The following is a 14728-nucleotide window of genomic DNA, read 5'->3' on the forward strand; positions in this document are numbered from 1 at the left end:
ATACTTTGATAAATTAAAATCATCAGTAATATTACATAATTACCAGAATTAGATGTACTAAGAACAGTCTGAGCATGAAGTAAATCCAAGCCACTGAATTTTAATGGCTTGTTTTTCTTTGCCTTTGGTGTATTCTTTTTTGGTCTGCCTGGACCACGCTTCCTCTCAGATCTTCGGAGCTTCCTTTGCGATTTCAGAAGTCCATCCATTGAACTACAGTTCCGTTTCATAGGCTCTAAAATTCATAATATACATATATATGTACAGCTAAAGAGAAAGGATGTACAACATGCTTGTATTTAATAATCAGTATAACATTAATAGTTAATTTACATATGATATATAACATTCACTATATAAAATGCTAATAATTAATTTACATAGATTATCACAATGTAAACAAAGTTACAAAATTCAGTAAAATACAGCTTTAGATAAGAAAACATGGACCTTTCAACGAGAAAAGCCTCTCCAGATTGCAACACAACTTCAAATGTGGAAAACTTGATTTCAGTCACTTTGTAATGCATAATTCAGATTGTTAAACCGATTAGAGCAAGGTTTTAATTTTTAATACATTAAATTCATTATTATAAATTTTAAAGTATGTTCTTTGGGGTCATTTCATTCAAACTGATAATCCTCTTAAGATTTTACATTGAAACATACTCAGGCAGGATAAAAAAGTTCTTATCCAAAAAGCATTTAGATATGAATGAAATTAAAAATTAAATCACACATAATCATGTGAATAAATTTAGACATGTACTACTCACAAATTTTAAGCAACAATAAGTACACATATTCACCGATTAAATATTGGACAATTCTTCATAAACTAAAAGAGTTTGTTTATATTCAGATTAATTTAAAACTGTGAAATAATGGAAGAATTTCCAGATTAGATGAAGGGATGAAAATCAAGAGTCTTCTAGTTTTACTGGAAAGATGTGCAGGTCCGAGCTTATCCGGCAAAAACTTCATTAACTGAAGTATGAAAAGGTTTACATCCAGCCACACACTGAATGAATGTGAAAGTATAGTCCCAGTGTGATTCATGCACGCAAGAGATAAATAAATTCGGCAACTCAGCGACTGCAAGTTAGCTGGCAAGCCAATCAGGGTTCGATATTCATGTTTGATGAATATCAAAGCCTGATGGCTGAGGGTTGAGCACAGGGCTAACTATACCTCACCCTGTAAATACACCGTGTTTCAAAACGAATATACGTATTACAAAGTGTCATTTGGTCTAAATTATCGATCACTGCGCCTCGGCTCGGCCGATTATGTGAACGAAACTCTACTGAAACTTTGAAATGGTCGTAAAGGAGCTGGTGACTTAGCATGTCTCAGCTGGCCTCCACAGTCACCGGATTTGACACCCTGTGCACTTCCTGCGGTGTTTCATTAAAGACATCGTTTATGTACCACCACTCCCACAGAACCTGGAAGAGGTGAAGAACCATAACTACTGTTATAACTGTCAACGACTATCGTAACATCAGCGACAACGGACATGCCTTTCAACGCGCACATACGTAAGGCATACATTACGCATAGTCGAAATTAGAAAATTGCAACCAGAAAACTATTTGATGTGTATTCGTGATATTTATAATGACGAGGAATTTGATTTAAATCATATCAAAAACGGAGTACATTGAGATGAAATACTACATTCAGTAAGGAATTATAAGCCAAATAAAATAAAAACATCTGCCCTGAAGATAAGGATAGTGATGACAGATCAACTTCCAGTTCATTGCGCGCCGTGACGTCTTCCCCCCCCCCCAGCAGAGAAGCGTGAAACTGATAAACAGATTTCGGAATGGTTAGAGGAACAAGGGGTATGCCTGCTTTCGCTTTGGCAGCTCCAGAATCAGAAATTCTTTTTGACATAATCAAAAGTTCAAACTTACTTTTATAAAATTGCTCTAAGTCTGCAAAATATAATAAGCCGGATCCAGTTAGAAGATTAAGGAACAACGTAATCTGCAACATTAACTGAAATAATTAGGTAATTTTAGCTTAGCTTATACCGTCCGTTATACATTAAACGTATATGCGCATGCGTAGACACATTATGCCTTTACGCGTGCGCAGAAAGTTTGTAGCTTTGAGGTTCGGATTATAGATCATTCCGGATTATGGATGTCTGGATTAAAGACTTTTGACTGTACTGTTTTTAGTTATTATAGCCATTTGCAGTGCAGCAAATTATGCATTAATTATAGCATCATATGCACTCATTGCTGTGACTAAAGACAGTGAGGACACAAAGAGAGTATTCTATGACAGTATGAACTGCATTATGTAAAACTCCCCAATAATGATCAAACTTAGTGACTTTTATGTAACCACAGGCAGAGAATCTGAATTCATGCCATTTATTAGCAAACACACTCTACATAAAACTTCCAATAATAATGATCAGCTACTTAAGCATTTTAGTGCAAAACATGAAGCAATTATTGAATACACCGCTTTCTCATAAATCCCTCAATAAACCCACCTGAGGATCTCCAGACAGATGCACTTTTAGTGAAATATATATACCATGTCTAAGACTTCTGACATATGTCAAAATTGTGAATCCTTTGCAATCTGGGCCCTTTTGGCATGGCACACCATCAATTCGAGACTTTTTGCAGCCTTTTTGATGCATTTCTTACCAGTAACTTATATCATTACATACACAATTAATGTAAAAAAAAAAAATTATATTTTAACATTTTATATAGCTTCACACTTTTATAAACATAACTTCTTAAAAATTAGTCTCTGTAATATTTCTGTGTATGATATTTCATGTAACAATTCCCAAGATGCATGCCCCACATGTCGGGACAAGTATTACAATATGTGGTCTGATACCCTTTTCCGGGTTCATTTGTCTGAAAACGGACTTTGTGATAGATAAGGAAAGATTTCAGATAAGAAAATATTATCTTCATTTAAAGCGTTATCATTTTACACTTCATAAGATTATACAGAAAGAGCATAGGAACCCGCTTCAAAGAAATTAAATGTAAACAGATATTCTGTGCATCGAGTTTCTGCATGAAACCAAGTGGTGAGCAAGAGTCACCTCTCGAGTGCAAAGGGTTAAATGTACAATCATAAAGAGATGTACCACAGACTCTGTTTACTACTTGATTTCCATAAAACTCAGGACAAAACTTCTAACAAACAAGGACAGGCACAAAATATTAGAAATTGGTATAATTCAACTGCTAACATCTATACAGAAATGCTGGAATAAAACCTAGCAAGATAAATTTTGAGTTAAAATGACTTTGAGACTACACAGACTACAATTTTGATCATAATAGCATTTGTTCCTGGAAAAGTTGAAGAAACAGCTTGCTTTGAAGTTTAAAAATGGCATATGGGTATATGATGCAAACGACATACAAAAGTGTCTGTCAAAGCTACAAAGGGAAAAGAGTATATAGACTTAAAAAGTGACAATAACTAATAATCTTCTTAGAGATACTGACTGTCTCATCCTAAATGTGTTATAAAACAGCTTTCAGTTAGAGTAGAGTTAAGGGTGCCCCTTGGCTTATCCCTAAGTTGTTTCATTTATAGTAACCTGAGTAGTTGAATGTTATGGAAACCCTACTATGACATAATTGGTTACATGGTTCCTATCAATCGGAATTGTGGGAAAGGATTTGGAAAGTGTGTGTCAGATTTTGTGTAAGAAGTACATCGTTATTTTATGGTTTACAAGGTAAAATAGCTGAATGTGGTAAGATTAATTTGAAGTTTCTGTACGATTTGGAACGAAAGGGAAAAAAGCGTTAATTGACTGGTGTGTAAATGAAGGTTTACTTAGTTGCCATTATAAGTGTCCTGTTGGTAGGAAGGAAATGCCAATGTCGAACGTCCGACGATATCGGCACTACGGAGAATATTTTTGTGAATATTGTGGCCACCCCAGTATACAGACTCTTCTTCAGATAACTTTCGGAAGTTTTTGGATGCTGTTAAGGAATTTTGTTTGACAGAAGACACATAAATAAGGTAAATAAGGTAAGCGGATATTTCCTTTGTGTAGTGCTAAGATGAATTTCCTTTTTTATAATATTTCATTGTTTTATTTAATATGTAGTTTATTGAGATTATATATTTTTTGTTGGCTTCTCTATTGACTTTTTAATGAATATAGATCGATCTGTATATGGACAAAGTCAAGGGAGTGTGCAATGCCTAGTTTGAGCAATTCTTTGAATTTTTTTTAAAGTGAAAATAGGTTGATGTGTACATGGAAACAGAGATTGTGCAATTCTTTGACTTGTTGTTTTGGATTTGTATAGCAGCGTGCCGCAGAAATCGCAGCTACATAAAGCGAAAATAACAAGTCAAAAGAATTGCACAAACTTGGTGTCCATGTACCTAAAAAAAAATCGCCAATTATCGCCAAGGGGCACACGTAAATATATTTTTACCCAGCTTTCTACAAAAGCATCAACTGTAGTCACAATGAATATAAATCATGTATATTTAATAAAAATTAGTCATATGTGTGATTTGGATCAAGTATTTAAAACCCATTTTTAGAAAATACTCAATACTAACCAGACACTAAGTAATATACCTGTCTCATGAATAAATACAAAACAGAATGTAGTTCTGCCACCATATTTTCATAACTCAAGAACAAAGATTAATGATTTAAAGAACAGCAAAACAGCAGATGCAAATACGATTCAGGTGAAACTTTTCAAATATGGATTAGTAAAACTAAATATATTGCTTACAATTTGGAATGAAGGAAAACTCTTATTTGAAGGGAGACGTAGCATTCGTCTCATCTATAAAATGAATAACAAACTTAAATTACAGTAGTCATCTTTAAGTGCTACTTGACAAAATCCTATCACATATTATATATTAGATCAATGTTGAATAGTGGTACAGTATTAATATGGTTTTTATAAAGGGAAATCTATGGTAAAGCAAATTTTTAACCTGATGACACATTAGCGACAAATGTAAAGAATTTGCTACCATACTTACAATTCATGCACAGATTTTTAAAGCAGCATTTGACTCAATTCATCAATAAAATTTTCTTACTCTGGCATATGAACTTAATATTTCTTAAAATCTAGACTGGTAAGACAGTATGGATAAACCAATTCTTTTATAAATATGAAAATAACTATAAATTTATTTTCAAATCAGCACTGAAGGGTTCTCTACACTTCAACCTTGGCCTTGAAAAGATTATTTGTACCTTAGTTTAAATTGAAAAAACATTTCCTTTCATACATCATCACAGATTTTAGTTTATTCAAATGAATTTCAAGACTTGACTTGATGCACACATTTATAGTTAACATAAATGCTGAAGAAATATGCAGTTAAAGTGAAATTTTGAGCACTTACTAAATGAACCTAGTTGAACTCTTCTCGGACACTAGATTTAAATAATGACAGCAAAATAATAAATTTGAATATTGATATTAGTACTGAAATAAAGTGAAGAATCTGACTGACTACTAGATGATTCTATGGTCTTTAAACATTTCTAAAAATTAGGTTATAATAATAAAAAAATGCTCTGTGAAACTATAGCATAACCTATCTCAGCATAGTTTTATATGGATGTGTCATACTATATATTAACATATTTAGTATGATACATTTTCAAAAACTTGGATGCTAACAAAAAAGAAAATAAATAAAAATTATCGGCAAAACTCAAGAGAAAAGTTTTACAAATATTTGGCGCAATAAAACTCAATTATACTAGGAAGAAAAAAAAAAACATTTATACACTGTACAGGATTTATAAGGTTAGTGATATGTTGAAGTGAATACAATTTAAGATTTGTTGGGCATATTGCAAGAATGCAGATAACAAAATCAATAACTGCTAAAATTTTGCAGTAAAATGTGCTCATTAAGACTGTTGTATTGTTGGCGATGATGGAAAAGAAGAAAGAAAAAACCAAATTTATATAAACTAGCTTACCATTTTCTTCATTGCTATCCTGTCCACTGTTAGTCACAGAACTTGCTTTTATTTTATTACTGCACCAGTCTGACCAGGCTTTACGTGTTGTGGGCCCTGAAAGTGAATTTTCCTCTTTTGAATCATTTGAAGAAGAATCCAATATGCAAGGATTCGATATACCACTCTTCAAACGTTTTCCACGAGAAATAGATAATTCTTCATCCTGCAAGTAAGTATGCTTGTTAGAAATCATTTTCGCTAATTACAGTATTTCAAAACAATTTGCAATACAATGAACCAAGTTTACGAAGCTATGACTACTGAATGAAATAAATATTAAATGAAGAAACCACGCAAAGAAAAGAAAGCTGGCTCTAATTTCAAAAAATGAAGAGGCATGTATTCCAAAACATGCATTAGTTTTCATGCAATATTTTTTCCTACTTAATAAAATTAGCATTTATTATTTAAAACTGCCATGAATTCATTGTTTATTTGCAGGATTTCATGTTATGTGAATCACAAGAACAACATAATTTAATTTGTAACCTTTCGAACATATTATGTTACACAACAGTTTTTTAAAATTAGAGAGTGATTTTTGTCAGTCTGTATACATTTTCTATGGTAGTCTATAAAACAGAAAAAGTTTGAAGGTGCAGCCACTTAAAAAAAAAAAAAAAAAAAAAAAAAAAAAAATGTAACAGTTGTCTTAGAGATAGTTTCAGGCATTTATATTGGTTGCACCTATGCTTTTCTGATTATTCAGCACATTTTCCTCCTTTTCTTATCTTAATGTGACCACTCATGTAGCTCTAGTAGTTCTGAGGTAAATACATAAAATTTTCAAATACTTTATTTAACCTTTTAACTGTCATGCCCGAAATAATCTCGGGCACAGCACTGGTATTCCAAAATGTCACACCCGAATATTACTCGGACTAACTTTTTAGAGTGCATCGTATTGTTATACCCGAATATATATCATGAGAAGTTTATTTCGGCTTCAGTTCAACAGATGGCAGCATTTTACTAAAGGTTTCAAAGGATAGAGGTTAAAGTTCAAAATGTGCAGATTTTTTTAATTTTTTGACTGCGTGGCAAACATTTCATTTTTGAAATTTAAAAAAAATCGACAATTTATGCACCCAAATCATCAAAATAACTTGACAGTTAAAAGGTTAATTCGCACATAATCATGGCTCAGTTCTTTACTTTGCCAGCTGCCATACTCTCTTACAGTGTCAAAAGACGATTCGGAATACAAAATCTCTGACACCCTTAACTTGCTGATCACTATTATTACTACTCTACAGAATTTTGATGCAACCTACTATCTACTTCTGTTGTGGAAGTAATTTTTTTTTTTTTTTTTTTTTTTAGACTACCATTAATACCTGCTGTGGGGGAATCCTTTCAGAACTCAATGATCACAGTATAAATATTTCAGAAGTTGAGAAGGCAAAGTTGCATGCCTTCTCGAAATATATGCTTATTCATCAAACCTGATAGTGCAATTCTACATGCCAACTGTGATGCAAATATTGCATTCAATAAGAACCAACAAAAGAACAGTAGAAACCTGCATATACAAAATGACTGCACAATGGAAAGAATGCAGATTTTCATCAGTGAATCACAACTTAAGAAAATTACTCAGGCACAAAACTTTACATGCTAAAATACAGCAATCTTTCAGTAAGTTAAGCATAGGTAATACTACTGGTAATTAAGGTTAAAGTAACATGCCAAATAATCATTATAGGAGAAGTCAAATAATAAGAATCAGCTTAATAATTGTATATTTTGCAGGACTAGTTTCAATGGTTAACTTTAGAACCATCCTCCTCAGCTGCCTAAGTGCAAATGAATAAGGTAAGATATGGTGTTAAGATACCATATTCAGATGAGGAAGTTGATTCTGTTCTTACCATCGAAACTAGTTCTGCAAATTTTGCAAAATTTACGAATAGTATGCTGATTTTTGTTTGACTTCTCCAATAACAATTCGTCATGTTAGGAATTCCACTCAAGAAAGTACAATTTATTATATAATAATTATATTTAAAAAATAGTTTTATATTCAATAAATCTGAAATAATTTACTTTTAAGACATTTTTTTTTTGTGTGTTTAAATCTTCTCGGAGAATTTATCCTATCTCTCCCACCTTCTTAGCATGTAGTGGTCAACGTGCTCGACGCGTATTCGAGAGGTCCATGGTTTGAGTCTCTGTGAGGGCATTGCTCAATTTTCATGTATCCTGCTTCCAAAATACCTAATGTCTCTACACTGACACCTAAACTAAAAAAGGTGGATGATGATTCTCCACAACCAGGATTTGATGATTGGGTCTCCTAATCCCCAGACGAGATTTAAAAGGGGGAGTATATATATGGTATTTCTCCCACCTTCTTAGCATGCCTTTGTAGTGTAGTGGTCAGCACGCTCGACGCATATTCGAAAGGTCCATGGTTCGAGTCCCAGGGAGGGCATTGCTCTATGTCTCCTGCTTCCAAAAATACCTAATGTCTCTACAAACTGAAAGGGGAAAATGTAAACAAAACTTAGAAAGATATCCTTTAACCCTCAAAATTCACTAATCTGCATAATTCTTGGTCCAGAGGTATGAAGATTATCAGAATTCTACTGTAATACAAATCTGCCAAATTATTTCCTGTATCAAATTAAATATTAAGGGTTTAAATTCCACACTTAAAACACTATTATCACACTCAGGTTTGTAACAGCTTATCCAGATAGCTGCGCAGCTTAAGTTTATATATGTGCATCAAGAATTTTAATTTCTAACTGACAGTGCAGGTATGATGTCCAAGGAAGCTCTGATAGAAAACATTATGCTACGCAGGTTCTACACGAGTGGAATTTCATTTAAAATTTTATATCTGTTTTATGTATACTCATTTGCAATAAAACTAATACTGGTAGAGGCCGCTTAACATGGTAAATAAACATTGCATCAATAAAGCTGCCTTATTTAAATGAAGAAGAAAAGCAAAAAAATAGACATTTTAATATTAGTTTACTTACATAAGCATTTTCACAAAACCTTGAGATATGAAAAACTGCGAGATTTTTATCAGAAAATGCCAACCTTGAAATACGAAAAACTGGCAGACTTTTATAAAGAAACAGATTTTTCGTGTTCTAAGGCAATGGCATTTCAAAGGAGCTATAAACTGAATTAAGTTCACTTTACAAACATGATTTAGGTTATTAACTGTTTATAATACTGTTCTGATGTAAAATTAATTAGTATTTAATTAGATCTTCTAAATTTTAAGCTCTTTGGCTAATTTTATGATATTTTTATACTGAGAAAACTTCAAATAGGGAAGAAAAGCATTCTTTTACATATAATGATGTAAAATAAATAAAAATATTAACTGATTAAGCATAGGCTGAATATATATATAAAAATGCATAGGTTGAATAGATAAAATTGCACATATAAAAATGCCAGTAGTATAAAATTTGGTAAAAGTATATTTACAGGTGCCGCTTGGTGAAAGATGGCGATTTTTGGTGGTACAGGGATACCGAGTTTGTGCAATTGTTTGACTTGTTATTTTACCTTTATGTAGTGGCAATTTTTTACAAAGCCAAAATAACAAGCAGGGATAAATAGAAGGGCTAGCTCATTTCTTTGTTCGACTCCTCGCTGACGTGAGCCCAATGGGGGTACGTAACAGGCAATAATCTGACGTCAATGTGATGCCACCTGTCCTGATTTCCCGCATTTAAAACAGTAGTTTCATTGAGCTGCGAGACGATTTTCTAGAGGTTATGTAGCGAAGCGGTATCTTAACTTTAAATTAATAAACCTAAGAATACATCACTGTGAGTGGACTGTAAAATTTAACCTTTATTCGGCGGTTTGAACTTTCGAACACAACACAGCACAAAATAAAACGACAGAGTTACAATTAGCGGTTTTAAGAATGCAAGAACAAAATGCGAACTACGCATACAATCTGAGCATTGCGAAATAATATCTAACAGACAGGCAGAGAGCTCTGGTGGCTGAAACATTCCACCCGGCGTTGAAACATCGTTTCAAAATAAATAGCTTTTACAAAATGAAATTATCATAACAATATTAAATTATGCAAAAATGTATCATCAAAATATTCACAAGAAAACATAATATGTAATTATGCAATGAAACTAAATTGTTCTCAAAACAGATGCACAGAAGCCTTGATACAATTCAGGAACTTATATAGCTAAAGCAAAGTACAAAGTTATAATGCTTTAGGAAAAAAACTTAATCGTTGATAGGCAAAACACTAAGTTTGTGAATTGGCCTTTTGAAAACTCCGTTAGCGGTTTTGATCTTCACGATACGCACAATATTATCTGAGCTAGGAAAAAGTTCCAGCACTCTTCCCAATTTCCATCGTAGCGGGGGTAAATTGTCTTCCTTTATGATAACTAAATCATTAACCTTTAAATTAGGTTGCACTTTCAACCATTTTGAACGTCGTTGCAAATTAGAAATGTATTCATTGGACCATCTTTTCCAAAAGCTTTGAAACATTTTCTCAACAAGCTTCCAACGTTGCAATATAGGAATTTTTTGATCGTGTAAATTTTCTTCTGGTAAGGCAGTTAGCGGGGGTACCAATTAAAAAATGGCCTGGCGTAAGTGCAGAAAATTCTGATGGATCTTCAGACAGTGGACACAACGGTCGCAAATTTAAACAAGCTTCAATTTGAGCTAGCAATGTCATAAATTCTTCTTGCGTTAGAAGTTGTTCACCTATGGTTCGCTTGAGATGTAACTTTGTAGATTTGACTGCAGCTTCCCATAATCCTCCAAAATGTGGCGCTGCGGGAGGATTAAATATCCACTTAATACCTTCAGTAGAGCAATATTTATTAACCAATTCATTTTCCTTCAAGGAGTTTATTACTCTTTTCAATTCCTTATCTGCAGCAATAAAATTTGTGCCACAATCGCTATGCACTTCTATCGGTTTTCCTCTTCGAGATACAAAGCGCTTCAAAGCGGCAATAAATGATTCTGATGTAAGATTACCTACTAATTCAATATGTATAGCTCTTGTAGTAAAACACACGAATACACAAATGTAGCATTTCATTGGTTTTACTCCTCGACCTTGCCTGGGCTTCACTTGAAATGGCCCGGCGTAGTCAATTCCAACTTTGGAGAAAACCTTTGACGGAACGACTCTAGACGATGGTAAATCAGACATTATCTGGATAGATGTTTTAGCTCGTACACGATGACATTTCACGCATTTCCAAATCTGTTGTCTTACAACTGACCTAGCGTGGATTATCCAATATTCTCTTCTAATTACTGATAGCAATAGCAGGGGGCCTGCATGAAGATGGAATATATGAAAATAATTCACTATAATCTGTGTTATGTGATGTTTCTTGGGCAACAAAATAGGATATTTTCTGTCCTGTGCGATGTTGGATTGTCTTAATCTTCCTCCAACGCGTATAAGTCCATTCTTATCGATAAACGGGTTCAAAGAAAGGATCTTACTATTTGAGTTTAACGGTTGATTCTTTTTCAGAAGATTATATTCATTAAAAAACTCATCCATTTGAACTACTCTAACAATTGCATTTCTAGCGTATTGCAATTCTTCGGTTTTAAGGTAACCCTTAAGTCTTGTTGCGGTAGATTTAGCTGAATTATTCGCAAACCGAAAACACCATGCGATGATTCTTTCAAGTTTCAAAAATGATGAAACTTCATTAAGGACTGGAATTTGCGAAGCGACTGTTCCAATTGAACAAGAAATATTTTTCCGTTGTTCCCTTAAAGACTCTTCTGAAAATGGTAAGTTGATAGAGAACGGAATATTATTTGAATTAAGCCACTGAGGACCTGTCCACCACAAGTCATGAGTAGAAAGCTCTGAAGGCAAAAGACCTCTTGATGCGCAATCAGCTGGATTCTCCTTTCCTTTTATGTGATTCCAATGCGATGAAGGTAAGACTGATTGAATTTCTGAAACGCGGTTGGCTACGAAGGTTTGCCAGCGTGTTGGTTCTGATTGTATCCAGGACAAAACTATCATTGAATCACTCCATGCGTAAATACTGTCAACATGAATTTGCAATGAATTCTGCACAGCTTGAACCAAATGCACTAATAGAACTGCAGAGCAGAGTTCTAAACGAGGAATAGAGATTACTTTCAGGGGAGCTACGCGAGTTTTTGATGTTAGTAGCTGCACCGAAATTGAAGAATGATTTGAAGACTTTAAATAAATTACTGCGGCGTAAATTTTCTCTAATGCGTGACAGAAACAATGAAGTTCTATATTTGTAGATTTGGGCAATAATACTCTCCTAGGAATATGAATGGATTCAAGATTTGCGATATCTTCACAATAGATTTTCCATCTTTGATTGATACGCGTAATTTTGTGGTAAGACTGGATTCTTTTAGCACGTGATGATGAGGTATATAATAATGAAAATTTACTTTATCTGGATTATCATCGGATAATTCTTCCATGTGTCCAAGTGATAAATATTCGGACATGAAGTCTTTATACTGTTGATATACTTCAGGAGTTTTTATTAATTTTTGTTCCAGACTAAGAAAGTTTCGAAAGGCTGATGGTCTGGAATTACCCAACTCATTTCTTTTAGGCTTGAATGGCAGTTTTACTGAGTAACGACCCTTTTCACTACGCACGTGATTTTCCACGAAATGATTTTCACACAATCTTTCCTCTTTAGTTAAAGGTTTTGATGTGGGAATTTGTTCCAAATCCCAAAATGATTTAACTAATTCCTCCGTGTTTACGTTTAGCGTATTGACTGAAACCTGCTTACGGTTTGGGAATTCAAAATGTGTAGTTCCAGCAATTATCCATCCTAACTTAGAACAACATGCAAATGGAAGATTTTTGCCCCTTTTAATTACCTCGCCATTTATTAAAGTAAGGAATACATTAACTCCAAGTAAAATATCAATTTCTCCCGATTCATGAAATGTAGGATCTGCTAGAGTTAAATCCTGGAAATTTTCATATAAATTCAAAGGTAAAGTTACACTTGGAATGTTTCCTGTAATTTTGTCTATTATGTAAGCGGATGTTGAAATTCTGTAATTAGTATTAAAATCAGGTGTAAACAACAAGTCAACTTCTCCAGTAGTAGTTGTATTGAAAGTACCTAAGCATGACACTAATATCTTCGAATCCTTTATGCTCAATCCTAAATTGATAGCTGTTTTCCGACGAATGAATGATTTTTCACTGCCTGAATCTAGTAAACATCTACAACTTATGAATTCCTGGTTTGAGTTTTGAACCTTAATTAAAGCAGTACACAAAAGTACATGACTACGTTTACCATTAGCATGAGCACCAAAAAGTTTATTTTCATAGTTGTTTGCACAAACAGTTGGAGAACCCTCACTCAAGTTGTTTTCTGGTTTAATTTGCGATTTCGGAACAAACACTTGTGCTTCCGGTGAAGGGAATCTAGATGCATTTTTTGGTTTGAAATTATTTTCTAAATGCAAAATGCTATGATGATGCTTAAAACAATGCTTGCAGGTGTTTGCACTCTTACACATTTTAACTTTATGGACATTAGACAAGCAATTAAAACAAAGTTTATTAGTCTTAACAAACTCTATTCGTTTTCGCACTGGTAAATTTAAAAAATTAGAACACCTGTATAAAAAATGATCTTCTTTACAAAATAAGCAGGTAGAATTAGAAATAAGAGAAGTAACCCTATTATACACTGGTTTATCTGATTTATGTGTTTTACTAACTAAAGGTTTACTGTTCTGTAATGTTCTAGCATAATTCTTCAAAAATTCTAATAAGTCATTCAACTTTGGTATTTCATCTTTTTTTAATTGACGCTCCCACCACAACTTTGTCGAAACATGAAGTTTTTGCAAAATAATATACAACAACAAAGTATCACTGAAATTATCTATCCTTTGATCTAATATTTCCAATGAGCGAGTTATTTCGTTTACGTTATCTACTAAATTTAATATCGAGGATGCAGATTCCGTTTGTAATTGTGAAACGTTAAGATTTCTTTTAATAAAAGCAAATATCTGTTCTCTCTTATTAGAAAATCTCTCTTCTAGTAAATTCCAAGCAATACTGAAATTTTGATCAGCTATGGGAACTGACTGAATAATGCGATAAGCATCATTTTTCAAAGAATTCTTTAAATATTGTAATTTTTGAGCTCCAGAAAGATTTGAATTGTTGCGAACACTAGCGTTAAATAAATCTTTAAATGTTATCCATTCAGTTAAATTTCCGCTAAATGTGGGTAAAGATAATTTTGGTAACTTTAAACTTTCAGAGATTGATTCAGGTACGACAGGTTTGTCGCCATTTGCATTTACGACCTTGTAAACCTTTAACTTACGAATAATTTTTAAGTGAACCTCCTCAATTTTCTCTAAAATCGACTGTTCTTCCTCAACGAAAGTGTCTATTTTTTCATCATCACAATTTGTATAAATTTCTCTAAATAGAGATTTAAAATCTTCCTTAAAAATTTTACATTTTTCTAAGATTAATTCAGCTTCAGCATTATCTAAGTTATCATAATCTATTCTCTCAATGAATTTAGTTAACTGTGTTTTCAAAATTTTCTTTCGCTTTTTTTCTATATCTGACATTTTGAAAATATTCTAAATTCTCGATTTTACTAATACTTTAAACACAACAATAGTAGCAATAAGGAAATCTCAAATGCAATT

General features: G+C 33.2%; 1 protein-coding gene across 2 annotated transcripts in view; it reads right to left on the reverse strand.

Moving 5' to 3' along the window:
• gpp (DOT1 like histone lysine methyltransferase grappa) overlaps positions 1–14728 on the reverse strand; it is a 280396-nt gene that overhangs the window by 48125 nt on the left and 217543 nt on the right. For both annotated transcript variants that reach the window (XM_085809864.1, XM_085809863.1), the window contains exons 13-14: positions 5990–6194; positions 44–235 (exon numbers count right to left, since the gene is read on the reverse strand). In XM_085809864.1, coding sequence (XP_085665990.1) covers positions 44–235; positions 5990–6194 — 397 coding nt within the window. The remainder of the gene's footprint in view (positions 1–43; positions 236–5989; positions 6195–14728) is intronic.

This window comes from Stegodyphus dumicola, chromosome X2, assembly GCF_044657685.1.
Source record: "Stegodyphus dumicola isolate Sdum_Otavi_A_Nest chromosome X2, ASM4465768v1".
Taxonomy (NCBI): Eukaryota; Metazoa; Arthropoda; class Arachnida; order Araneae; family Eresidae; genus Stegodyphus; species Stegodyphus dumicola.